Genomic DNA, 26,528 nt, shown 5'->3' on the forward strand with positions numbered 1-26,528 from the left:
TTTGGTTAGTAGACGTAGCACTTAACCACTACACCACCAGGGTTTCCCAGATAGAGGTGCCATTTACTGAGATCTGGAATATAGGAGAAGAGCCAGTTAGAAGACGGGTGGAATCAATTTGGTTATGAACACTTTGGGTCTAAAATGGCACTGAGATACCCAAGAGAATGTGTCATGTAGGCAACTGTATATATGACATAAAGCTCAGAGGAGAAGTCTGAGCTAGAGGTGTAAGTTTGGAGTCATCAGCTTTTTTGATGGCAATTGAAAAATGGGCATGGATGAGATTCTAAGGAAAATAATCAAGAAAGAATAGGGCAGGGGCCAGGAATAGCCTAAAGAACCCCAACTTTTTTTTTTTTAACTTTGTTGTTGTTATTGAGAACATATACAGCAAAATATATACCAATTCAACGGTTTCTACATGTACAATTCAGTGACATAGATTATATTCTTCGAGTTGTGTAACCATTCTCACCCTCCTTTTCTGAGTTGTTCCTCCTCTATTAACGTAAACTCAGTGCCCCCTAAGTTTCTGTCTAATCTTCTGAGTCACTGTTGTCACTTTGATCCCAAACACACACACACACACACACACCCATTGCCAATGGATCAGTTCCGACTCAATGACCCTATAGGACAGAGTAGGGTTTCCAATGACCGGTTGATAGGTTTGAACTGCTGACCTTTTTCGTTAGCATCTGAGCTCTTAACCACTATGCCACCAGGGCTCCTGATCCCATATAAATAGTTCTTAAGAGACATAAAGTACCTCAACATTTAGTGGGCAGACAGAAGATGACGCAGGCCAGAGGGTGGGAGGGAGACAAGGAGGGCGCTACATTATAAAGGCAAGAGAAAAGGAGGGAGTGGAAAGCTGCTGAGAGGTCATAAATTGAGAATTAAAAATGCCCCTTGAATTCAGTGACCTGGAAGTCACTGATGATTTTGGAAAGAACCATCTCACTGGAGAGACAGGCTTGGATTTCCAAAAGGAGACAGTCAGGGAGTTGCACAGTAGTTAGGAAAACAGAGACAGGGTGTACAGACAAAGCTCTTACCACTTTTGGCTGTGAAAAGAAAGAGAGAAGAAGGGCCATTGCTAGAAGGAGAGGGGAGATTGAGGAAAGTCGATTAAAAGTGTTAATTTTCGTTTTTATTTTTACAGGTTTACTGAGGCATGGCAGACATACAATTAGCTGCAAATGTTTAAAGTGTAACAATTTGAAAAGTTTTGACACGCGAACACACTTGTAGAACCATTGCCATAATCCAGATAAGGAATGTATTCATCAACCTCCAAAATTTCCTCTTGTCGCTTTGTAATCCCTCCCTCCAGCCCCACTCATCCCCCATTCCCAGGCAACCACTGATCTGCTGCCTGTCACTACAGTTTGTATTTTCTATAATTTTATTTTAAAGCAAAACCTATTGCCGTCGAGTCAATTCTGCCTCATATCCACTCTATAGGACAGAGTGGAACTGCCCCATACAGTTTCCAGGGAGCGCCTGATAGATTCGAACTGCTGACCTTTTGCTTAGCTGTAGCTTTTCACCACTACACCACCAGGGTTCCCTTTATTTTGAAAAGTACCCCTTTTTGGCTGACTTCTTTTACTCAGCATAATTATTTTGAGATCCATCTATATTATTTATATTCTCAAATGTATCAATAGTTTGACCTTTTTATTGCTGTGTAGGTTTCTACTGTATGGCTCTACCGCAGTTTGTTTATCCACTCATCTGTTCATGAACACTTGGGATGTTTTCAGTTTGGGACTATTACAAATTAAGCTGCTTTGAACTTTCATGCGCAAGTCTTTATATAAACATATGCTTTTGTTTTTCTTTAATGACTAACTAGGAGAGGAATGGCTGCGTGTATGTTTATTTTTTAAGAAACTGCCAAACTACCTCCAAAGTGATTGCACCATTTGACATTCCCACCAGCAATGTATAAGAGTTCCCACTTCTCCACATCCTTGGCAACACTTGGTATAGTCAGTCTTTTTAAGTTTAGACATTCTAATGTCGTTGCTGTTGTTGGGTGCTGTCGAGTCAGTTCCAACTTATAGTGACCCTACACACAACAGAACAAAACACTGCCTGGTTCTGCACCATCCCCACGATCGTTGCTATGTTTGAGCCCATTGTTGCAGCCACTACGAATCCATTTAGTAGAAGGTATTCCTCTTTTTCAGTGACCCTCTACTTTACCAAGCATGATGTCCTTCTCCAGGGATTGGTCCCTCCTGATGATGTATCCTAAGTAAGCAAGACAAAGTATTGTCATCCTTGTTTCTAAGTAGCATTCTGGCTGTACTTCTTCCAAGATAGATTTGTTTGTTCTTCTGGCAGTCCATGGTATATTCGATATTCTTCACCAACACCATAATTCAAAGGCATCGATTCTTTGGTCTTATTCATTGCCCAGCTTTCCCATGCATATAAGGCAATTGAAAATCCCATGGCTTGGGTCAGGCACGTGACATCTTTGCTTTTTAACACTTTAAAGAGGTCTTTTGCTGCAGATTTGCTCAATACAAATCTAACAGGTATGTAGAAATATTCATTGTGGTGGTGATTTGCATTTCTCTAATGACTAATGATATTGAGTATCTTTTGGTGTGTTTATTTTCATCTGTATATCTTTTCTTGTAAAATGTCTGTTCAAATAATTTACCCATTTTTAATGTTTGTTTTCTCATTATATATATATATGTATTCTAGCTACAAGTCCTTTATCAGATATGTGATATGCAAATATTTTCACCTGGTCTTGACTTCTCGTTCCCTTAACAGCATCTTTCAAAGAGCAGAAGTTCTTGATTTTAATGAGGTCCAATTTATCACTTTTTTTTTTTTTTTTTAATATAGATCACGCTTTAGGTATTACATCTAAGAAACCTTTGGTCACAAAGATTTTCTTCTATGTTTTCTTCTAGGAGTTTATACATTTTGGTTTTATATTTGGGCCTATTATCCATTTTGAGGTAATTTTTTTATATGGCATGAAATATGAATCAAAATTCTTTTTTGGTATGTGGTTATACAATTGTTCCAGCTCCATTTGTTGAAAGATTATCCATTTCTTTACACCTTTTTCAAAAATCAACTGATTATCTCTGTAAGGATCTTTTTCTGGACTCTCTATTCTGTTCTATTGGTCTACTACAAATTCTAATTCCCAAACCTTCAGAAAACCAAAAAACTAGATCGAGTAAAAATGTAATCATTAAGGAGGAGTTTCCACTTTTGGTAATGGCAGAGTAGCTCCTACTGGACTAATCTTTCCACAGATAACAAGTATAAACCCTGAAAAAAATACAAAAAACAACCGCCTGAATGATTATAATCATGCAAAAACTGGAGCGGGGTGTACACTAGGAAGAAAGTGACTCACTGAATGAGTTTCCTATTTTGTTTCATTGCATTTTTTACGGCTTTTTGCCTGAAGGCCAGGCTGCACCATGCAGTGAGGCCAAAACTCTGATAGAAACCTACAATTTTACTGACTTGAAAAATCAGAAGACTGAAATCAGGGTTTCTAGAGCAGCTACAAAGTAAGTGAAGAAATCCTGGGGGGAAAAAGCCCCAAATTATGTGTATAAACTCTGTCTCAATCTCTGGCTAATCCCTAAAATATGCTCACATGAGGCAAATTCCAAACAGCCCAGTTAAGGCCAAAAAAAAAAAAAAAAGCTGAACAGATAGCTGTTCTTCATCAAAAGAGATTCTGGAGTTTGAGTCCAGCCAAATTAACTGCTTGCTAAAACAAGAAAAAACATAAGATTCTTTGGCTAAATATCTAACAGAATCCAGAGGTTCCACAACATAGTATTCACTAATGTCCAAGATTCATTCCAAAATTACTAGACATATGAAGCAACAGGAAAACATGACCAGAATTCAAGAAGGCAATCAATTGGGACCAACCCTGAGATGAGAAAATACTGGAATTAACAAAGATTTTAAAGCAGCATCATAATTATGCTCAAGAAAACAAAGTAAAAAATGCTTACAATGAAGAAACAAATAAGAAGTCTCAGAAGAAAAATAAAAACTATAAAAATGAATCAAATGGACATTTCAGAACTGAAAACTAAAATATCTGAAATAAAATTCACTAGATGGTCTTAACAGCAGATTGAAAATGACAAATGAGTCAGCGAACCTGAAAATAGACCAATAGAAATTATCCAACATGATTAGCAGAAGAGGGAAAAAAGATTGAAAAAAGTGATTAAGACGGTAAGGGAGGGAGGAAAAAAATTCATTGAAATCTATATCTAATCCACAAACTTCATGCGATGGAGGGGTTTTACCTCTATTGCCAGAAAATCTTTTCTTAGAACTAAACCAAAGAAGCAAAATTGCTGGCTTTGAGCTTCTTCTCTTCTTTTCTGCCCCTATCATATCAGAAGAGAGGAAAATAAGTAAGGAAATGGTCACATGTAGGAAGCCAGAGGAAGACAAGGAGGCAAGATCAGGTATACTCCTGGTCATTAACATATCCTTGATCAAAAGTGATACGCTTTTCTGAGTCTGTGCCCTGGCGACAAGCCCAATATCTAGCAAATGGTTGTTTACTATAGATGATTTGGTCAACATGTTAGCTTAAGGAACCCAAGAATAAGGCAAGTGTTCTCTAGGAATCTCAGCTTTGGGAGTCTCTTCCATGGCCACTGTAGAGGGGAAAAGTGGGAAAAAACAGGGTAAGGCATTTAGTCATTGTCCATGGGATCCTGGTTTGGCCTACACCCAATATGACAAGGTAAGAAAATTTATGCTTTGTTGTTTAACAATTTATGCTTCTAAATTTTAAATGTTTATAAAGAGATTGTACTATCTTGAAAAACTGTCCGTATTATATATGATATAATATTAAGTAAGAAAATTATACACCATTTATAGTATAAACACAAACATTTTTTAAACACTTATACACATAATACGAGGGAAAGAAAGAGAAATTTTATGCTTCTTCTGTAGGAGAAGATGCACAGTTGGGGGAAGGGGAAAGTGGGGTTTCAAAACCAGGTATGCATTCATTCCAGGTGTGAAGAGGGCAGCTTGTCCTGCTGAGGAATCGATCCTGTTCAGCCCTACAAGAAATATGTCCTCTCTATAAACTTGGCCAAAGTTGTCAACATATAAGGCATAAGAAGGATTAAATCATGTTTGGAAACTTTAGGAATTATAAACAAGTAAACGCTATGTTAAAATAATAGATTCTCAGTCAAAGCTAAGGCTATCTCCTACCACCACCCACCACCACTAGAGCCAGAGATATACATGCTAAGAGCACCCATACCCATTGTCGTCAAGCTGATTCCGACTCATAGCAACCCTATAGAACAGAGTAGAACTGCCCCATAGGGTTTCCAAGGAGTGACTGGTAGATTCAAACTGCTGACCTTTTGGTTAGCAGCTGAGCTCTTAGCCACTGCGCCATCAGGGCTCTGATAAGAGCATATGTAGACTAATTACGATATTCGGTTTGGGGAATTAAGCATTTAAACCCCCAATGTAGAGTGAAAAAGAACTCAAATTACAGCACCTGTGGCTGCGGGGAAGAACACTCCAAAGACAGTGAAGAAAGACTCTCCAGGGCTGTAATCTGGCAGAGTGTTGTTCTGTAGCACTTCCGGCGAATATCCAATAAAGCCATGTTCTGAAATAATAAAAAGGACAACAGAATGAGTCACGTGATAGTAAATAGCACAGACTTCCTTAGATTACAAACCTATTTTCTGTGCTTTAAACATTAAATGATGTGAGGGGGTTGTGGGCGAAGAGAAGAGAGAGAGAGGCTGACAGAACCATCTTCTTTCCCACTTCTAGGGCTTAACTTTTGTGTGTATATATCTCTATCTATACAGATACGTTGTTGTTGCTGTTGTTGTTATGTGCCGTTGAGTCAGTTTTGACTCATATAGATATAACAAAAAATATATAGGTACATGAAAAATGTCATGACGGGGAACAGCGGTTACCTCTGAGAAGGGAAACCTTTTCATTTTTTGATTTATAGACTTTAAACCAGTACCACTTGCCACTGAGTCAACTTCAACTCATGGCGGTCCCATGTGTGTCAGAGTTGAGCTATGCTCCATAGGATTTTCAACGACTTATTTTTTCAGAAGTAGATCACCAGGTCTTTCTTTAAAGATCCCTCTTACTGGATTTGAACCACTAACCTTTCAGTTGCAGCCAACCATGTTAACCTTTTGTACCACCCGGGAACTCCTTAGAGACTTTGTGTTGTTTTAAGTTGCCGTCAAGTCAATTCTGACTCATGGTTTAGTATAGTTTAAATCCCTTTCAATGAGCATTCATTGATATTCATGTGTTTGTTTTTAATTAAAAAAAATATAATTAATGTTTGCAAGTTACTTTCATGGGCCTCAATTATCTACAGAATGAAGTCCACGCTCCTTAGGATGAATATCAAAGTCCTCCACAACCTGGGAACAACCTAGCATTTCCAGCTCAACCTTTGCCTTTTCCTCTCCCCAATAGCCACAGACAGCTCTCCCCAAGAACATCAGTAATATCCACCCCGGGCCATGGATTAGGCTGCAGCTCCTGCCTTCCAGATCATTCTTCCATATCTCTAAGCATCAATACTATACTCACTCTTCAAGCCTAGCTCAAATGTTGCATCCTTTGGGCCTTATATCAACTTCCTAATTAGATCAATTAGCTATTTGTACTATGATTAGCCATATTAAGTCTTTCCCTAACTACACTCCTTCAGACAAGAAATCCAGTATTACACATTTCTGTCCCCCAGAGCCAAGCACTGTACCTGGCACACAGTACATAGGTAGCAAATATGGGTCACATTGACAATCTTTTTCTTGACTCACTCAGCTATGGACATATCTAGCTTCCAAGCTTTTTTTTTTTTTTTTTTTTTTTAAGAAAAAAGAAAGTTTTATCCAGCATATATTCAAAAAGGCAAAATTGGGAAGTGGACAAGCATGCTGCCAGGGCTAATGTCTGCCCAAATCCAAGGAAATATTACCGAACAGACAAAGGTGGGGAAACAGACAAGCATGCTACCACAGACATGTCTGCCCAAATTTAGAGAATATTACAGAATAGGTAAAAATGGGAAAACAGACAAGCATGTTGCCACAGCCATGTCTGTCTGAGTCCAAAGAAAGTTAGAGTCATCAGTATTCATTAACATAACAAATGGACAAAACCATTGAAAGGTTCACCTTTTCACAGATTGGCTAGAAACTGTGATCCTACATTTCGAATCGTCTTTCTTAACAACCACTGGTACAGGTTTCACTCAGGAGGGTCTTCACCGGTCCAACAAATTTTTTATTCACTAAATGCTAATAGAAGAAGATAAGAGTAGAAAGTCTTTCTAGTTCTGGCTTATGTAAAAGGTTCCTTAAAAGATATTTTCCAAGATTACCTTAGCTATTGTGTTTATACCTCAGGGCCCAGTTGATGTGTCCTTGTGAGTCCTTGTGAGCCTTTGCGAGCCCAGCTCCAGCTGGGTCACATTCTCTATGCTCAAGGACAGGGAATAATGATTCCAATATTATTTCCTAAATCATTCCCTCCTTTTGATCAGAGATTAGAAATAACACATCGATGATCAATACCTGGACTTAGTCAAGCTCTTAGATGGCGATCACGGCAGGCTCTTCAAACTCACAGTGCTGGTTAGCCTCCAAGCTTTCAAGTCGACTTGTTCACATACTATAGCAGGACTATCTCAGATATGATTTCTTCAAAGCATTTAAAACATTTTTGTACACTGATTTTGACAAGATTTTTCAAGTGGTTTCAATCCTACAAGCACTTTACTTTTTGTCAAAAGACATCATTTTGAACAGCATCTGTGTACATGCTAATAAACTATGGAATTTTAAAGAACAAGTCAAGTGTTCTTGGGCTCAGGAACACTCAGGGTATTCAGCCTTTGCAGTTGAATCTCATCTCTGAGAATGAGTTGGTTTATTTCTGATGACTGGTCTAAGAGAAGCCAATCCCTGCTCCTTATAGGCTGGATGTTCAGACACCACTCAACAGCCAACCCCTAGGGCTGTGGTGCCTCATCCTCCACCCACCTCAGGGCTTAACTTCAACCAGAGTTTCCATCCACAAAAGACAGCCCCTGCTAAGCTGATGAGTCCAGTGAGATTGCCAGAGCTTCTCGCAGCTTCCAAGATTCATAACTTCATAGGAAAAGTATTTTTCAAAAAAAAAAAGTAAAGTAGAATTAAAGCTCAGCGAAGCACAAGGGACCTTGGGAGTTCAGTGAGGACTTAAAATCACTGTCAATTTCTTTCTTCTGCCTGAACACAAAATTCATTCTGGGACATTAAATCCCAAGCACTGTGCAACATTTCTGAATGGTTTGGCACCTTTACAAATGGTCTTCTCCTCATGAACAAAAAGGCAGTAATAGCTAAGTTAACTTTAGCTTCTCCGCTGGCTGACCCTGCTGACTAGCCTTTCTGAGGAGAAAATGAGCCCAGCCTGTCTTGGAACTGAGCTCAGCTAAGCTGGAATAAGGCACACATCTGAGAGCACATCTGAGCGGAGGGCTGTGTGCCCTGTGCAGGCCAGGCAGAGCAGGACATAAACACCTCATCAGGCGCCATTTATCTCAGTAGGCCCAGAGGCAGCCCTGGGGAGACTAGATAGGTTGAAGGGCTTTGCCCTGGGCACCTTGGAGGTTCAGAGGGATTTCAGGCCCAATAGATGAGTCACTGGGAAGCCCATTCCACCGAGATCCATAGATTGAGAAAATGATTCATCTGGCTCCCAAGCGAATATGGGGAGGAGGCCTATCCCAGGTGCCCTCTTTCTGCTGGGCCGATAGCCAGCACAGCTCACACACACTCACACCAGTACTCACATAGATACCACCACTAACTCTCTCCTCCCAGATGCAATTTTGAATCTTTCTCAAGGAAATAACCTCAACTCTGAAAAGAACTTTATGGACAAAGATGTTTGTCAATGCTTTATTTATAGTAATGCAAAACTGGGGGTGGGGTTTAAAGATCTAATTATGGGGGGGTTATACATCTGAAATGTATGTAAAGAGTCTGTAGTATCATGGAAAATCGTCCATGTTATATATGATATAATGTTAAGAAAACTACAAAAAAACTTTTTAAGGAAAAAAAGAGAAAAGATTAGAAGGAGATATACCAAAATATTAACTGTGGTTGTCTGTATAATGCAATTATGGTCAATTTCTTTTTCCTGTTTTTTTTTTTTAACAAATTGTTCACATTTTCTTCAATAAGCATAATCAACTTATTAAAAGAAAAATCTCTTTTAGGAAAATGAGTGAAACAACCCATAACTAAATACCCACTGTCTCCAGGCAACTTTTCTATATACCAGTATCTTTTCTTCTTTCCTTTTCCCCTCTTCCCTTTCTCCATTTTTTTAATTTATACTGTACCTGCTGGAGGTGGGGCCAAGAAGGAAGAGTAGTCAGACACTTCCTGTGGTCCCTCTTACAAAAAGGACCAAAAAAAACAAGTGAATCTATTATATATAACAATCTAGGAGCCCTGAACACCAAAGGCAAAGTTGAGGAATTGGACTGAACAGCAGTTGGAGGGAGAGATGGTTCAGAAGCAGCACGGAGTTGCCAGACTTGACCCAGGGGGAACCAGGACCCTGCAGGCCAGATCAGCTGGTGTGAGCAGTGAGACAAGTGGTGGCACCTGGGACACGTTTTCTGCATTGGGAGAGACCAAGCAGCAAAGAGTCTACTCAAGCCTCCAAAGCCAGTGAAAAGCAGTGCTCAGTTGGCAAAAGATAAGTACATGTGTCTAACCAACCATGCAGATCACAAAACACCCCTTTGGGAAAAACCTCTCTCCCATTTACCTGCCCTCTCCCTGCTCTGCACTGGGTCCTGGGCCAGCTTCAGAAATTGCTGTATTCCCTGGGCTGGAAGTAGGGCCTGTCATGTGTCTTAAGCCATTCTCCCAGCCTTGGAGAAGGAACAAATTAACAAATAGGAAAAAATAACCTGCTAGCTCCCCTAAGCCAAGAACTCAGGGCAGGTACAGCTCCTTTGCCTAGGCATAGGCATAAGGGGTCCACAGACTTTGAATGCCTTTCACAGCTGCATCGACCTATGTGGGCCCATTTCAACAGAAACAACAGGGTATATACTTAAAGCCTAACTTCAACTGTATCGGCTATATGGTGGAGTGGCTCGTTCATGACATTTGACACTGCTCTGCCTATTAAGCAGGATCCTCACCTACTCACATCAGGGGCCTGAGGACTAGTGGCTCCACCCACACCATCTAACCACTCATGACAGAGGTCCAAGAATAAGTTGTGCCTCCCAGTCCTTACAACCAAAAGCACTGGGTGCCTATATAGTCTGGCTGCAAAACCCACCCACCTATGCAGTCTAGGAAACAGTGACACGCTTTCCTCCCAGACACTCAGGAGCAACTGTCAGCCCCCTGCCTTGCTCAATGCATGACCCCCTACTGCAGCCAGATACTTGTGCCTACACCAATCATCCCGCCTGTCTAGCACTGTAGGTGAGAGCCTGCACCACACATTTGGTAACTGACTAAGTGGACACCTGAGCTGAATCCGTACAAGAAAAGTGAATGGACTCCTGGGCTCACATACCTACTAACATCCTGGTGACAGGATGTTAGAGCTTCAAAGTCACCAATAATTAAACTAGCTCACATGAGCAGCCTATTTGGCAATATCAAAACAAAACAAGAAGCTAGGATACAGTAAGCAAACATAAAATAAATAAATATAATAACTTATTGATGGTTTGAAGACAACGGTCAATATCAAATCACATAAAGAGGCAGAACATGACGACTTTAGCGAGCTCTCAAAACAAAGAATCAAGAAATCCTCCAGAGGAAGATAACTTGCTGGAATTACTGGCGGTAGAATACAAAAGATTAATATACAGAACTCTTCAAGAGATCAGGAAGAAGATCAGGCAGAATGCAGAATAAACCAAGGAACACAAAGACAAAGCAATAGAAGAACTTAAGAAGATTATACCCAGTGCCGTCGATTATACAAGAGCATAATAACAAATTCAACAGGCTACAAGAATTCATAGAGAGACAGCAAACAGAAATCTAGAAGATTAACAATAAAATTTCAGAATTAGACAACTCAATAGAAAGTCATAGGAGTGGAATTGAGGCAATGAAAGCCAGAATTAGTGAGACTGAAGATAAAGCACTTGACACCAACTTATTTCAGGAAAAAGATAAAAGAATTAAGAAAAATGAAGAAACCCTAAGAATTATGTAGAACTCTATCAAGAGGAATAACCTAACAGTGTTATTGGAGTACCAGAACGAGGGGGTGGGGGGTGGATAACAGAAAATACAGAGAGAATTGTGGAAGATTTGCTGGCAGAAAATTTCCCTGATATCATGAAAGATGAGAAGATATCTATCCAAGATGTTTCACCGAACCCCATACAAAGTAGATCCCAAAAGAAACTCACCAAGACATATTATAATCAAACTTGCCAAAATGAAAGAGAAAGAGAGAATTTTAAGAGCAGCTAGGGGTAAATGAAAAGTCATCCACAAAGGAGAGTCAATAAGACTAAGCTTGGACTACTCAGCAGAAACCATGCAGCCAGGAAGGCAATGGGATGACATATATAAGCCTTGAAGGAAAAAAATTGCCAGCCAAGAATTATATATCCAGCAAAACTGTCTCTCAAATATGATGGCAAAATTAGGACATTTACAGATAAACAGAAGTTTAGGGAATTCATAAAAATCAAACCAAAACTACAAGAAATACTAAAGGGAGTCCTCCAGTTAGAAAATCAATAACACCAGATAACATCCCAAGATTAGAACACAGGACTGAGCAACCAGATATCAACCCAGATAGGGAAATCAAAATAAATAAATAAATAAATAAATAAAAGCTAAAATGCTCAAAAGAGGGAAACAGAGGTGTCACTATGTAAAAGATGAAAACATTAAAACAAAAAAAGGACTAAAAAATGTAGTCATAGATTTTTCATATGGAAAGGAAGTCAAGGCAATATAAGGAAATAAAAGATTGGTTTAAACTTAGAAAAATAGGGGTAAATATTAAAGTAACCACAAAGGAAACTAACAATCCTACACATCAAAATAAAAAACAAGAAAAACATGAAGACTCAGCAAGTACAAAATCAACAACAATGAAAAAGAGGAAAAGACAATAAAGAAAAACAGCTCAGCACAGAAAATTAAGCAGATCAAAGAAACTGTCAAAAACACATGAAAAAAGACATCAAAATGACAGTATTAAACTCATACCTATCAATAATTACACTGAATGTAAATGGACTAAATGCACCAATAAAGAGACAGAGAGTGGCAGAAGGGACTAAAAAACATGATTCATCTATATGCTGCCTTCAAGAGACACACCTTAGACTTAAAGACACAAATAAACTAAAACTCAAAGGATGGAAAAAAATATATCAAGCAAACAACAATCAAAAAAGAGCAGGAGTGGCAATATTAATTTCTGACAAAATAGACTTTAAAGTAAAATCCACCACAAAGGGTAAGAAAGGACACTATATAATGATTAAAGGGTCAATACATCAGAAGGGCATAACCATAATAAATATTTATGCACCCAATGACACGGCTCCAAAATACATAAAACAAACTCTAATAGCACTGAAAAGAGAGAAAGGCAGCTCCACAATAATAGTAGGGGACTTCAACACGCCACTTTTGGTGAAGTACAGAACATCATGAAAGAAGCTCAATAAAGACACAGAAAATCTAAATGCCACAATCAAACAACTTGACCTTGTAGACATATACAGAACACCCCACCCAAAAGCAGCCAAGTATACTTTCTTTTCCAACACACATGGAACATTCTCCAGAATAGACCACATATTAAGCTATAAAGTAAGTCTTAACAGGATCCAAAACATCGAAATATTACAAAGCATCTTTTCTGACCACAAAGACATAAAAGTAGAAATCAATAACAGAAAAAGCAAGGAAAAAAATCAAACACATGGAAACTGAACAACACCTTGCTCAAAAACTATTGGGTTATAGAAGAAATTAAGGATGAAATAAAGAAATTCATCTTCTCAGATAACCATGAAAACACACATCCTACCAGAACCTTTGGGACACAGCAAAAACAGTGCTCAGAGGTCAATTTATAGCAGTAAATGCACACATCCAAAAAAGAAGAAAGGGCCAAAATCAAAGAATTAGCTCTAGAACTGAAACAAATAGAAAGAGAACAGCAAAAGAAACCCTTGGGCACCAGAAGAAAGCAAATAATAAAAATTAGAGCAGAATTAAATGAAATAAAGAATAGAAAACAATCCAAAGAGTTAACAAGACCAAAATCTGGTTCTTCGAAAGGATCAATAAAATTGATAAACCACTGGCCAAATTGACAAAAGAAAAACAGAAGAATAAAGTAACCAAATAAGAAATGAGATGGCCAATATTACAACAGACACAACTGAAATTAAAAGAATCATAACACAATACTATGAAAAACTATACCGTAACAAATTTCAAAACCTAGAGGGAATGGACAAATTTCTAGAAATACACTACCTACCTAAACTAACACAAACACAGGTAGAACAACTAAACAAACCTATAACAAAAGAAGAGATTGAAAATCTAATTTAAAAACTCCCCACCAAAAAAAAAAAAAAAAAGGCCCTGGCTCTGACGGCTTCACTGGAGAATTCCACCAAACTTTCAGAGAAGAGTTAACACCACTACTACTAAAGGTATTTCAGAGCATAGAAAAGGATGGGATGCTCCCAAACTCAGTCTATGAAGCCAGCATAACCCTGATACCAAAACCACGTAAGGACACCAGAAAAAAGGGAAACTTACAGACCAATATCCCTCATGAACACAGACACAAAAATCTTCAACATAATTCTAGCCAATAGAATTCAACAACATATAAAAAAAATAATTTACCATGACCAAGCGGGATTCATACCAGGTATGCAGGTATGGTTCAACATTAGAAGAACAATTAATGTACTGCATCACATAAATAAAACAAAAGACAAGAACCACACGATCATATTAATTGATGCAGAAAAGGCATGTAACAAAGTCCAGTGCCTATTCGTGATAAAAACTCTCAGTAAAACAGGAATAGAAGGGAAATTTCTCAACATAATAAAAGGCATTTATACAAAGTCAAAAGCCAACATCATCCTAAATGGAAAGAGTCTGAAAGCATTCCCCTTGAGAATGGAAACCAGACAAGGATGTCTTTTATCGCCACTCTTACTCAACATTGTGCTGGAGGTCCTAGCCAGAGCAATTAGGCTAGAAAAAGAAATAAAGGGCATCCAAATTGGTCAGGAAGAAGTAAAAGTATCTATTTCCAGATGATATATTATACACAGAAAATCCTAAAGAATCCACAAGAAAACTACTGAAACTAATAAAAGAGTTCAGCAAAGTATCACGATACAGGATAAACATACAAAAATCAGTTGGATTCCTCTACACCAATAAAGAGAACTCCGAAGAGGAAATCACCAAATCAATACCACTGACAATAGCCCCCAAGAAGATAAAATACTTAGGAATAAATCTAACCAGAGACGTGAAAGACCTATTCAAAGAAAACTAGAAGACACTACTACAAGAAACCAAAAGAGACCCACATAAGTGGAAAAACGTACCTTGCTCATGGATAGGAAGACTCAACACTGTAAAATGTCTATTCTACCCAAAGCAATCTACGAATACAATGCAATCCGGATCTAAATTTCAATGGCAATCTATAATGAGATGGAGAAACAAATCACCAACTTCATATGGAAAGGGAAGAGGCCCTGGATAAGGAAGGCATTACTGAAAAAGAAGAACAAAATGGGAGGCCTCACACTACCTGATTTTAGAACCTATTATACCACCATGGAAACCCTGCTAGTGCAGTGGTTAAGGGCTACAGCTGCTAACCAAGAGGTCAGCAGTTTGAATCCACCAGGCGCTCGTTAGAAACTCTATGGGGCAGTTCTACTCTGTCCTATAGGGTCGTTAGGAGGTGGAATTGACTTGACGGCAGCAGGTTTGGCTTTTTTTTTTTTTTTTTTGGTTTATGTCACCATGGTAGTCAAAACAGCCTGGTACTGGTACAACAACAGATACATAGACCAATGGAACCGAATAGAGAATCCAGATGTAAACTCATCTACTTATGAGCAGCTACTATTTGACAAAGGCTCAAAGTCCATTAATTGGGGAAAAGACACTCTCTTTATCAAATGGTGCTGGCATAACTGGATATCCATCCGCAAAAAAAATCAAATAAGACCCATCCCTCACACCATGCACAAAAACAAACTCAAAATGGATCAAAGGCTTAAACATAAAATCTAAAACAATAAAGATCATAGAAGAAAAAATAGGGACAACATTAGGAGCCCTAATACATGACATAAACAGTATGCGAAACATTACTAACAATGCACAAACACCAGAAGAGAAACTAGATAACTGGGAGCTCCTAAAAATCAAACACTTATGCTCATCCAAAGACTTCACCAAAAGAGTAAAGAGACAACCTACAGGCTGGGAAAAAAAAATTGGCTATGACAAATCCGATCAGCATCTAATCTCTAAAATCTACAAGATACTGTCAGACCTCAACAACAAAAAGACGACCCAATTAAAAAACGGACAAAGATATTAACAGGCACTTCACCAAAGAAGACATTCAGGAGGAAATGGTCACAATCATTATCCATTAGAAAAATGCAAATCAAAATTATAATGAGATACCATCTCGCCTCAACAAGGCTAGCATTAATCCAAAAAATACGAAATAATAAATGTTGGAGAGGTTGTGGAGAGACTGGAACACTTATACTCTGCTGGTGGGAATGTAAAACGGTACAGCCACTTTGGAAATCAATTTGGTGCTTCCTTTAAAAGACAGAAATACAACTATCATATGATGCAGCAATCCCACTCCTTGGAATATATCCTAGAGAAATAAGAGCCATCACAGGAATAGATATATGCACACCCATGTTCACTGCAGCACTGTTTACAATAGCAAAAAGATGGAAACAACCTAGGTGCCCATCAACGGATGAATGGATACACAAATTATGGTATATTCATATAATGGAATACTACACAAAAATAAAGAACAACAATGAATCCATGAAACATCTTGTAACATGGATGAATCTGGTAGGCTTTAGGCTAAGTGAAATTAGACAGTTGCAAAAGTACAAATATTGTATGAGACCACTATTATAAGAACTCAAGAAAAGGCTTAAACATAGAAGAAAACATTCTTTGATGGTACGAAGGTGGGCAGGGAGGGAGAAGGGTATTCACTAACTAGATAGTAGACAAGAATTATTTTAGGGGAAGGTAAGGACAACACACAATACAGGGGAAGTCAGCACAACTAGACTAAACCAAAAGCTAAGAAGTTTCCTGAATACAACTAAACACTTCAAGGGACAGAGTGACAGGGGGGAGGGGGGTCTGGGGACCATGGTTTCAGGGAATGGACTTCTAGGTCAATTGGCATAACAAAGTTTATTAAGAAAATGTTCTGTATCCCACTATAATGAGTGATGTCTGAGGTCTTAAAAGCTGGCAAGCAGCCATCTAAGATGCATCAATTGGTTGGTCCCAACCCACCTGGAGCAAAGGAGAATGAAGAACGCTAAAGACACGAGGAAAATACGAGTCCGAGAGACAGAAAGGGACCACATAAACCAGAGACTCCATCAGCCTGATACAAAAAGAACACAACAGAAAGTCCTTGATGGAGCAGGAGAAAAGGGGGGTGCAGAACTCAAATTCCAGTAAAAAGACCAGACATAATGGTCTGACCCAGACTGGAGGGACCCCAGAGGCCCCCGGACTCTCTGTTAGCCCCAAACTAAAACTATTCCCAAAGGCAACTCTTCAGACAAAGATCAGACTGGACTATAAGATATAAAATGATACTGGTGAGGAGTGTGCTTCTTAGCTCAAGCAGACACATGAGACTAAGTGGGCAGCTCCTGCCCAGAGGCAAGATGAGAAGGCAGAGGGGGACAGGAAGATTTAATGGACACAGGAGATACAGGGTGGAGAGGAGGAGTGTGTTGTCACATTATAGGAAGAGTAACTAGGGTCACATAACCATCTGTGTATAAGTTTTTGTATGAGAAACTGACGTGAATTGTAAACGTTCACTTAAAGCACGATAAAAAAAAAAACAGAAAGATGGGCAAAAGATATGAATAGGCACTTCACCAAAGAAGACATTCAGGTGGCTAACAGATACATGAGGAAATGCTCATCCTCATTAGCCATTAACTGTAAAAAAAAAAAAAAGAGAAAGAAAGAAAAAAAAGTTGCTGTTGAGTCGATTCCAGCTCATAGAGACCCTAAAGCACAGAGTAGAACTGCCCCATAGAGTTTCAAAGGAGCGCCTGATGGATTCGAACTGCTGATCTTTTGGTTAGCATCTGTAGCACTTAACCACTAGACCACCAGGGCTTCCATTAGCCATTAGAGAAATGCATATCAAAACTATACCTACTTCTCAAAATGATTTGAGGTGACTTAAGATAGGCAAATAAAATCACTGACAAAAAAAAAGTGATCATGTCCAGTAAGGAGAGGAACAATAATACTGGGGAAGAAAGTGAACACTAAATGAGAGAGAGATGGGGAAAGAGACAAGAGAGAAAGATCACGCGAGCAAGCTCACCCACTTCTGTGTCTCCATGGCACACAATCTGCGGTCTCTGAACAAAGCTTTGAGGTAAGATCCTGTAGTGATATCCCTCAGACTGGAAGTTGGGGCCCAGAGATGTAATTTTCTAACTTTTCAACTAAGCCCACTCAGGCAGGGCATTGGGTCCCATGGCCCACCCCTCACCTGGGCCACTTCTCAGTGGATGAGAAGGAGCCTTGTAGGCTTGTGTGGTAGGCCCTGCATCATTTCCTCAGCCCTTAACCTCCAAGGCCCTTATGTTCACAGTCCCCACCCCGCTTCAGGCCTCCCAGTCCTGAGCAAGCCCCCACGGAGGCCCTCACCCTTCCTTCTTCTGGGGTCCCAGTCTTTCTCACAGACCCCAAACCTAGTGACCCAGCTGGACCTCAATCTTACGCAGAATGGGTGCCCCAATCACAAACAGATATATCTGATTGACTTTTCCCAGTTGTGGTACGACATGAGGTCAGCTGGTTATATCCAGGGCACAGAGCTGAGGCAGACGCTACTTGCCATGCCCTCTTACGGTGGGTCTTGATGCAAGATCTGCTCAACTTCAAGACCAAAGATACTTAATCCTTTCAGTCATGAATCCTTTTGAAAAGGTGATGAAAGCAGGGACCTCTCTCCCTAGACACCGCCATTTTGCATACCATTTGGGGTTTCCCAGACCCATGAAGCATGTCTTGAGGGGTACAGGACCTCTACTCTTGGTCCTATCTCTGCACCTGAGACTGTTCTGTTCTACCAGACCCTGCATGTACCCACAACTTCCCAAGTCCTGACGGCCTCATGCCCTGCCTCAGGGTTGAAAGCAGACCCGAGAGTGCTGTTTTCGTACTGCAAGTCTCTGTGTGCACAGGGATTTTGTGGATCCCCCCACAGACATCACAGGCAACCTCTATTGTTGTTAGTTGCCTTCGAGGCCATTCTGACTCATGGCGACCCCACGTGTGCAGAACAGAACTGCTCCATAGGGTTTTCAAGGCTGTGACGCAGACTGCAAGGGCTCTCTTCTGAGGTTCTTCTGGGCGGATTTGAACTGCCAACCTTTCAGCAAGTAGCTGAGTGCTTAACTGTTTCCACCACCAAGGGACTCTGGGAAAACTCTATTCTGAAAATAATGATAAAAAGAAAAACAAACCAAACTCGTTGCCATCGAGTCAATTCCAACTCATAGTGACCGTATAGGTCAGAGTACAACTAACTGGCCCATAGAGTTTCAAAGGAGCATCTGGTGGATTCGAACTGCCCACCTTTTGGTTAGCAGACATAGCTCTTAACCACTGCACCATCAGGGTTACCGTCTATGTGCCAGGCACTGTGTGCTCAGTCTTTACAAAGTCACCTTGATTCTCACAACTTCTTGCAAGACGAGAGTTGAGAAAACTGAGACTCAGGAAGGTGAACAGCCTTGTCCAAGGCCACGCAGCCTGATGTAAAAGCCCTGGTCTCCATATTCTCCCTCTGGGAGGGCCAGGCCTCTTTCTCCAGGATGTTGGGCTCCAGGTCACTGGCACTGCCCTGCCTCACAGAGAGAACCTCAGAGCACAGGTTCTCCTTGAACTCCAAGAAACGTACCCAAGAGATCATGGCAGCTCCCTCCCTCTGCCTCTGTGGAGGGCAGACAGGTGTCTCCCCCAGTGGGATGCCACAACCTGTGGGTAGCGATTGGTGGGCTTGCACAGCTGGGAGGAGGCAGAGCCGGACCTGTTACCCAGGTCTGCCTGAATTCAAATGTTTCCATCTGCCATAGTGCGCCTCTGTAATTCATCCTAGATTGGTTTCCCCAGGGATTTCTAAAACTTGCTGATTGACCTCAAAAGGATCCTCTTGCCTCAGGGGGCCTTTTGGTTCCTCTGTCGGTACAACAGGAGAGCTGGGCTAGGTGCCCTCTCAGCTCCCACACCTTCTAAATCTGAAAGGAGAGGGATGCCCTGTGCCTGCAGCTGCTGCAGCTGAATGTAGGGAGTTTGACCTGGACATCTGCCTCTGTACCCAAGGAGTAAAAATACTTTGGTCCCATTTGAGCTGTGCAGTTTTAGGAAGAACAAAAACAGAACAGGGGGAAAAAAAAAAGGGAGAGAGCAAATCACCATAGGCCTGGGGCAGGAACTGGCAGAGGGGAAGGACTTGAAGGTCTGCATGCAGAAAAGGCTTGGCCTTCCCACCCAGATTCGGGTCATTGGGGCTTCTTGTGATGGGGCCAGTGGGCTGTGGTTCTGGGTTCTGCTCTCCAGGGGTGCTGGTGAGACCCCTACCCACCTCCACTTGGCCAAAGGCAGTCAACTCTGTCACAAGTTGAAATAAAGAGCGGCTCTTGCAGAGTTGGGTTGGGGCCCACAGCCCTACCCCAACAACCCAACCTCACACTAACCCGGCAACCCCTGCTTAGGTTGCTGCTGGGAAGCTCTAGGTGGCACCTGTGGGCTCCCCCCTCTTCCCCCGGCCCCCTCCCTGACGCCCTTGGGGTCTGCTGAAATTAGAAGAGGCAGGCGGGAAGTCATCAGCCCCCGCTTGTGGGGGTTGCGGCTACTGACTAACTTAGAAAGTGAGATTTCTAAAAATGATGTTGGCAGTGGCAGTTGCCGCCCCCGCCACCTCGCTGCGAGCTGCGGGCTCCGGAGGGGCTTCCGGCACTGGCTTTCTTCTTGGCTCAGGTCTCCCCACCCTTCAACCAGCGAGACAGCCCTTTCCTGGGAACGGACAATGGGAGAGGCTGGTCCAACCAGGAATAGAAAGAGCGGAGGAAGGGCCCGGGAGAGAGGAAGGGAGGGAGGGGACCAGCAGCACGGACCCAAAGGGAGGGGTGGGGCCTGGGAGATCACAGGAAGAGCGACTATGCAAGGAAAAGGAAAGGAGAGGCCCAGGTTCTGGGAAGGGACAGCACACCAAAACAACGCTTGAGGGCGGTGGGGGAGACAAAGGGGCGCTGGCTGGGCAAGAGAAGGCCACACCGAGGGCGCCAAGAATCCCAAGAGGAGGAGGAAGTACAGTACAGTGTGCACTAATGATGACATGAATTGGGCCTTTTACAATGGCCAGGCTTTGGGCCTTATGATGGGGCTCCTCCTAAGGCCTCCTAAATGGTGAGCTGAACTGGAATCCAGGATGGTCTGCCCAGTTCCATTTCCTTGGCCACCCTGGGACACTGTGTCACTGGGACAGAGATCTGCAGCCTGGGAGGAGAAAAAAAAAAAGGAGAAGGGGACAACAAATCTGAAAAAGAGGGGACAGTGAAAAGGGAAGAAAGGGATTGCCCAAGGAAGGGCTATGCCACTAATGTCACCTGCAGAGTCCCTGCCCAAGCAGTCCCATAGCGACCATGATACTTCTCTAGATTCTAGATGGTCTAAAACAGCAATTAAACCAGCGTGCTCCCAGCCCACCCGGGCTGGTCCAAAATCAAACCAAACCCATTGGCTGTTAAGTCAATTCCAATTCATAGCGACCCTCTATAGGAAAGAACTGCCTCACAGGGTTTCCAATGAGTGGCTGGTGGATTCAAATTGCTGACCTTTTGGTTAGCAGCCAAGCTCTTAACCACTGTGCCACCAGGGCTCCTGGGCTTGTCAGTGGAGTTTTTTTATCTGCTGTGGCTTTGCATTAGCTCCTGGGGCTGCAAAGGGTGATCAAGATGGAGAGGGTGGGCCCAGGCAAAACTGAGCTCAAAGAGCATGGATTTGGGAGAAGTCCGGGCTCTGCTCCCGCTTTTGGGGTTACAGCATCGGTCTCTGGGAAGCAAGGGAAGAGCCACCTGCGTTCAGGCCCTGATTCTGCACAGACTTGCTTACAGTGGGGCTGTAGGTGAGCCCTTCCCCACTAAGCTCTAAAATGCAAAATCTGACTCAGTCAGTCTGGGAAGAGGTTCTCAGATCCTGCATTCCTGATGAGCTCCCAGGTGAGAGTTCTTGGTCTGCAGATCACGCTCCAGTAGCAGAGTACTAGGTGATTTTTCAGGATCCTTCCAGTTCTGGGAAAAACTGGTGGCGTAGTGGTTAAGTGCTACAGCTGCTAACCAAAGGGCCGGCAGCTCAAATCTGCCAGGCAATCCTTGGAAACTCTATGGGGCAGTTCTACTCTGTCCTATAGGGTCGCTATGAGTTGGAATTGACTCAATGGCACTGGGTTTGGTTTTGGTTTGGTTCCAGTTCTGAAAGTTGCCCCAACCAGAAGCCTATTTTTAGGGTCCAAGGCATACTGACCAAATAAATACATCATCGATTTCCAATGGTAGACGTAAAATTCCAAGCTAGCTTCATACCTCCCTGTTCCCTCTTTTCTTACTCTGGCTGTCAATACAGTGTGTGGCCCAGAACCATGAAATAAGCTCATGACTACATTTTTTATGTTAATAAAACAAAACAGTTGTAATTTATAATAATACACATATTATCATATGTTATATAACATAATACCACAGGGTCTTATTTTAATTTTCTGCTGTTTTCGATTGTCTTGCATTAGTATAGATGATGAAAGGTTAATGAGAGAAGGAAGTCCGCATGGTGAAATCCATTGTCCCACTTTACCAACTGAGCAAATGAACTCAGAGATGGAAGCCAGTTGTCCAGAAGACACGGAGAGTCTAAAATGGAACAGTAACCCTAATTCAGGGTCCAGTTTAGAGTCTAGATAGTGCCAGGTCCCATTTTGCTGGGCCTTCCCATCAAACTGGTTCATAACCATCCTAGTAGAGTGTAGGTGATCAAAGAAAGAGTTTTGAATTGAACCACATTGATTTCAACTGTATTGATCACGGCCCGAGGAGGGCTGCAGAGAGGGAAGAGGAAATATGGATTGGTTTGGAAGAGGTCCCCATGGCACCTCCCTGAAGGCATAGCTTTCAATCCCCACAAGAATTCCAGGCAGTTAGCTGGGGGCCTTCCCCGGGCCACAGTCTCCTCTCTGGCTTCAACTCTGCTGTTTATCCTCCAAAAGGAGGGAGGGGAGAGGATGTGAGCAGGGTTTCCAGCTCCCAGGCCCCCACCCAGAGAGAAAATACACAGATGGCTGGGCATTCCCATAGGGGCCAGAAGGGAAATCTGCAGAGGGGCTGGGCCTGCCCCAGAGGGCCAGGAATCCCACCCAGATGTCCAGGGAGGAGCAGACTGGAGCATCTGCTGGCCCCTGGGGAAGGCCCGCACCCAGTGGGAAAACATGTAGGCAGGAGACAGGCCAGAAGATTCCCCAGGGCTGGGCAACCCAGGGGACGAAGCCTTTCCGCCAGCGGGGTGGAGTGGAGGAGTGATGTCAGGGCAGCCCCTCTGGCTTGGGAGGGGGATGGCTAGAAGCTTCCAGCAACAACTTCTAAAATCTAGATCAGCTGGGCTTCTTTTGGAGCAAAAGATTCCTCACTTAGGAAAGAGAAGACGAACGTTTTCCTGATGATGAATGATTTCTAATATCCAAGAAATTGTTCCATCTGCTAACGTGGATCTATTTTAAATGCGTAATGGACCTTTTCCTATAATGGCCTTAGGGTCAGTGAGTTGAGTCAAGAAGACATTTTGGCCTAGAGAGGTCTAAAAGGGAAAGAACTGTCAAATGCCCAGGGACTTAATGGAAGCATGGGGTTCAACCGGGCCCCAGGAAACAAGAGACATCTTGAGGTAATGCCAGTGACCGCCGCACGTACTGAGCGAGGGTTTGTGCCAGGCACTGTTCCAAGTGCTTCCCATGTATTAGCACATGGAATCCTCTTAATGACCTCTGAGGTAGGTGCACTTTGCAGGAAAGGAAACTGAGGCACAGGGATGTATCAGGATTCAATCCTTGTGCTGCTGCTGCTGCTGCTGCTGGGGTCAGTGCCCATCCAAGGAGGCTGGGGGTTTTGGAGAGGAGCCAGGAGCATGAGCTGGTCAGGCTGGGGCCCTACAGATACCCCACTCCCACCCAGCCCACAAAGCCCCCACCCGCCACCACTGTGCAGTTCTCAGCTCAAAGGAGCCCCGAGAAAGGAAAATCTGGCCTTCTTATCTCCCGGTTGGGGGGGGGGGGGGCAGGGGGAAGGAATGCACTGTCCCGCCAGGAGAAGTGGCTGTTTTGACAGGAAGTCTCCACCCTGCCTGTGGGTTCCTCCCAGCCACCTCTAACTCCTTCTGGCTGTCACTGCCTCTGGAGTCCCACTTCCCATCCTGCTTAAACTCTAGCCCTCGACACCCCTGAAAAATCCTAACCCAACACGTGGTCCCCCAAATCAGCTGCCCCTGCCCACCTTCGGTCTCCTGTGGTGGTCAAGAGTTCTGAGCTGGGAGTCACCCCCTGCCCCACTCTTGCCTGGATGCCTTTTCCAGGCAGGCAGCTGGGGGAGAGGGCAGGAGGTCAAGTAGTCCCCCAGCAGGGGGCGGTCAGCATTGCCACTCACATTTACATAATCAGGGCCACCCTTCTGCCAAATACCATGCTGAAAATATTCAAACTCCCAGACCCCTGAGTTCTGCAGCCATGGGCAGCTCTACCCCATCCCAAGCCCCTCCCAAAGAACCCTCAGCTAAAGTCTCAATATCATAGGACCGTAGAATGCTAGTATCAGAGGGGCCTTTAGCCTCAAATCCACTTTACAGATGGGAAGACTAAGGGCAGAGACAGAAAGGAGAACTCCACACCACACAGTTATCACCAGAGGCACAACTAGAACCTAGTGTGGCCAAGCCCCCATTCAACCTGCCTGTGGGGCCCCACAAGCCCTGTAGTGACACTTCTCTCCATTATCAGTGTGTGGCTACCATCCACTAGACTGTGAGTCCGGTAAGAACAGGGACCTGCTGTCTTGTTTCCTAGCGTGTCCCCAGTGCCTAGACCCAGGAGGCATGCAAAAAATATGAGTATTAATGATAAACAAGCCATCGTTTCTTCCATAGCACCCCTCAGGAATCACCTCCCACATCCTTGTTTTGGGCCTGGGCTCCTCCCTGCTTTACAGACGTGGAAATAGAGAATAAAGGGAGCTTCCTAGCCAAAGCTGATCAGGAAGTCAGTGGAAGACACGGATTTGGGATCTTCTCATCTAATCAAGCGGCCTCCTCAGGTAGAAGCTGGAAGCCTGGACGTTCCAGCCCTCGGCTGCGGCAGGCTAAGGGGCTCATTGGTGAGTCATCTGACCATGGCTCCTCTCGAGTCTGAATGTGGGCAGAAAGCACCATCTTGTCAGGAGTTTGGTGGAAACCATGGCTCCCTTTGATGACATCTACAATAAACCTATAGGGTTTGTTCATGCGTGAGGGGCAGTGGGGGGTTTTACAACAAGCCATCAAGAGCACAGCCTTCAGTGTTTCAGTATCAACCATGTCCAACTCCCACTGAAAACTTAAGCAAAGTCAACGGCACTGTTGTCCCAGGCCCGCTTTTAGCACATGCTCCCACTTTCAAAACTCTCATGGTCACTGGGATGCCAGGCCTGGGAGCAGTGTTTCACATGGGGCCACTCAATGTGAACTGGCCTTGAGCGGATGTGCTACCCTAGTCGCTGACCTTGCAGCTCTGTGCTCACCCGGCTGCCCTCAGCAAGCTTCTGGCTCTGAGAGGAGGAGGCAGAAAGCACACAGACCATCTTTCTGGGCTGATGGACACAGTCTGCTCCAGGTGTTCCTTTACCCTGGGCTCCTCCGCCTCTGTGTCCCTTTCTACAAGATCATCACAGACAGTGAGGTGTGTTTGTACCATCTCCTCAAGGTCCCGAGAAGTTTCTTCCTCCCTCTGGATTCCTTCCTCACCCCCAAACAGATACACTCACTGGGGGTGCTCCATGGTCAGGATGACTACATGCTCTACATGTTGTCCCAGAATATTGGTTACTACAGCCCAGAAGTGTTCTGATGACCGATGCACCCGGAGGGTAGAAGGAAGAAGAGCAAAGAGAAATGAAGGACTACACCCCTCTAGGCTGGACTTGGTTGAGGTGACCCAAGTACCTACCTTGTTATGCAAATCTGGTCCATGGACCAGCAGTGTCAGCATCACCCAAGAGAGCATGTTAGAAATGCAGAATCTCAGTACTTCTCCTCCCACCCCTGACCTGCAGAATTGGCATCTTGCAAGATAAACAATGATAATACTAATAATGATTATCCATTGAGTATCTTACTTTGTGCCTCTTATATACATAATGTTATTTTATGCTTTCACAGCCCGGTAAGGTAAGCATCATTACCTGCTTTTCAGAAACAAGGAAAGCAGGACAGAGAGGTTAAGCAACTTGACCAAGTTCACGTAACAAGTTAGAGCCAAGCTGGAATTTGAACCCAGGTGTCTGACCAAACCCATGACTGCAGTAAACATGATGCAATCTTTCAAAGCTGGCCAGCAGTTACAGCCACTTGCCAACTCTCTATCAGGACCCAGAATTTCACTGGCAAATTCAGCAGCAGAGACTGCAGTCCCAGGGAGGGGCTGCCCAGTTGCCTAGCGCTGGCCTTCACTGTGGGCAGCTGTGTGCTGGGGATGGGCCAGCCCTGTGGCAGACAGCTCCATATTTCTTCTGAACACTGCCCTGAAAATGAGCTTGCATACTTGTTATGGATTGACTTGTGTCTCCCAAAAAGACGTGTTGAAGTTCTAACCTCCCATATCTGTGAATGTGACCTTGTTTGAAAATAGGATCTTTGAAAATGTAATCAGTTCACATGAGGTCCTACTGGAGTGGCGTGGATCCTAATCCCATACAAGTGGTGTGTCATAAAGCAGAAAACACAGAGTGATACAGAGGGAAGACAGGGACATCTACAAGCCAAAGAATGCTAAGGATCGCCACCATCATCAGAAGC

The 26,528-nt window shown here is 43.1% G+C and overlaps 1 protein-coding gene and 1 pseudogene across 2 annotated transcripts in view; one reads left to right on the plus strand and one right to left on the minus strand.

Annotated features, from left to right (window-relative positions):
* The window catches only part of SLC12A8 (solute carrier family 12 member 8), a 203,726-nt gene that overhangs the window by 66,567 nt on the left and 110,631 nt on the right, over positions 1–26,528 (minus strand). For both annotated transcript variants that reach the window (XM_049878811.1, XM_049878802.1), the window contains one exon: positions 5,561–5,674. In XM_049878811.1, coding sequence (XP_049734768.1) covers positions 5,561–5,674 — 114 coding nt within the window. The remainder of the gene's footprint in view (positions 1–5,560; positions 5,675–26,528) is intronic.
* LOC126057192 (40S ribosomal protein S15a-like) overlaps positions 23,334–26,528 on the plus strand; it is a 29,150-nt pseudogene continuing 25,955 nt past the window's right edge.

The sequence above is a fragment of the Elephas maximus genome, chromosome 1 (genome assembly GCF_024166365.1).
Source record: "Elephas maximus indicus isolate mEleMax1 chromosome 1, mEleMax1 primary haplotype, whole genome shotgun sequence".
NCBI classification, from domain to species: domain Eukaryota; kingdom Metazoa; phylum Chordata; class Mammalia; order Proboscidea; family Elephantidae; genus Elephas; species Elephas maximus.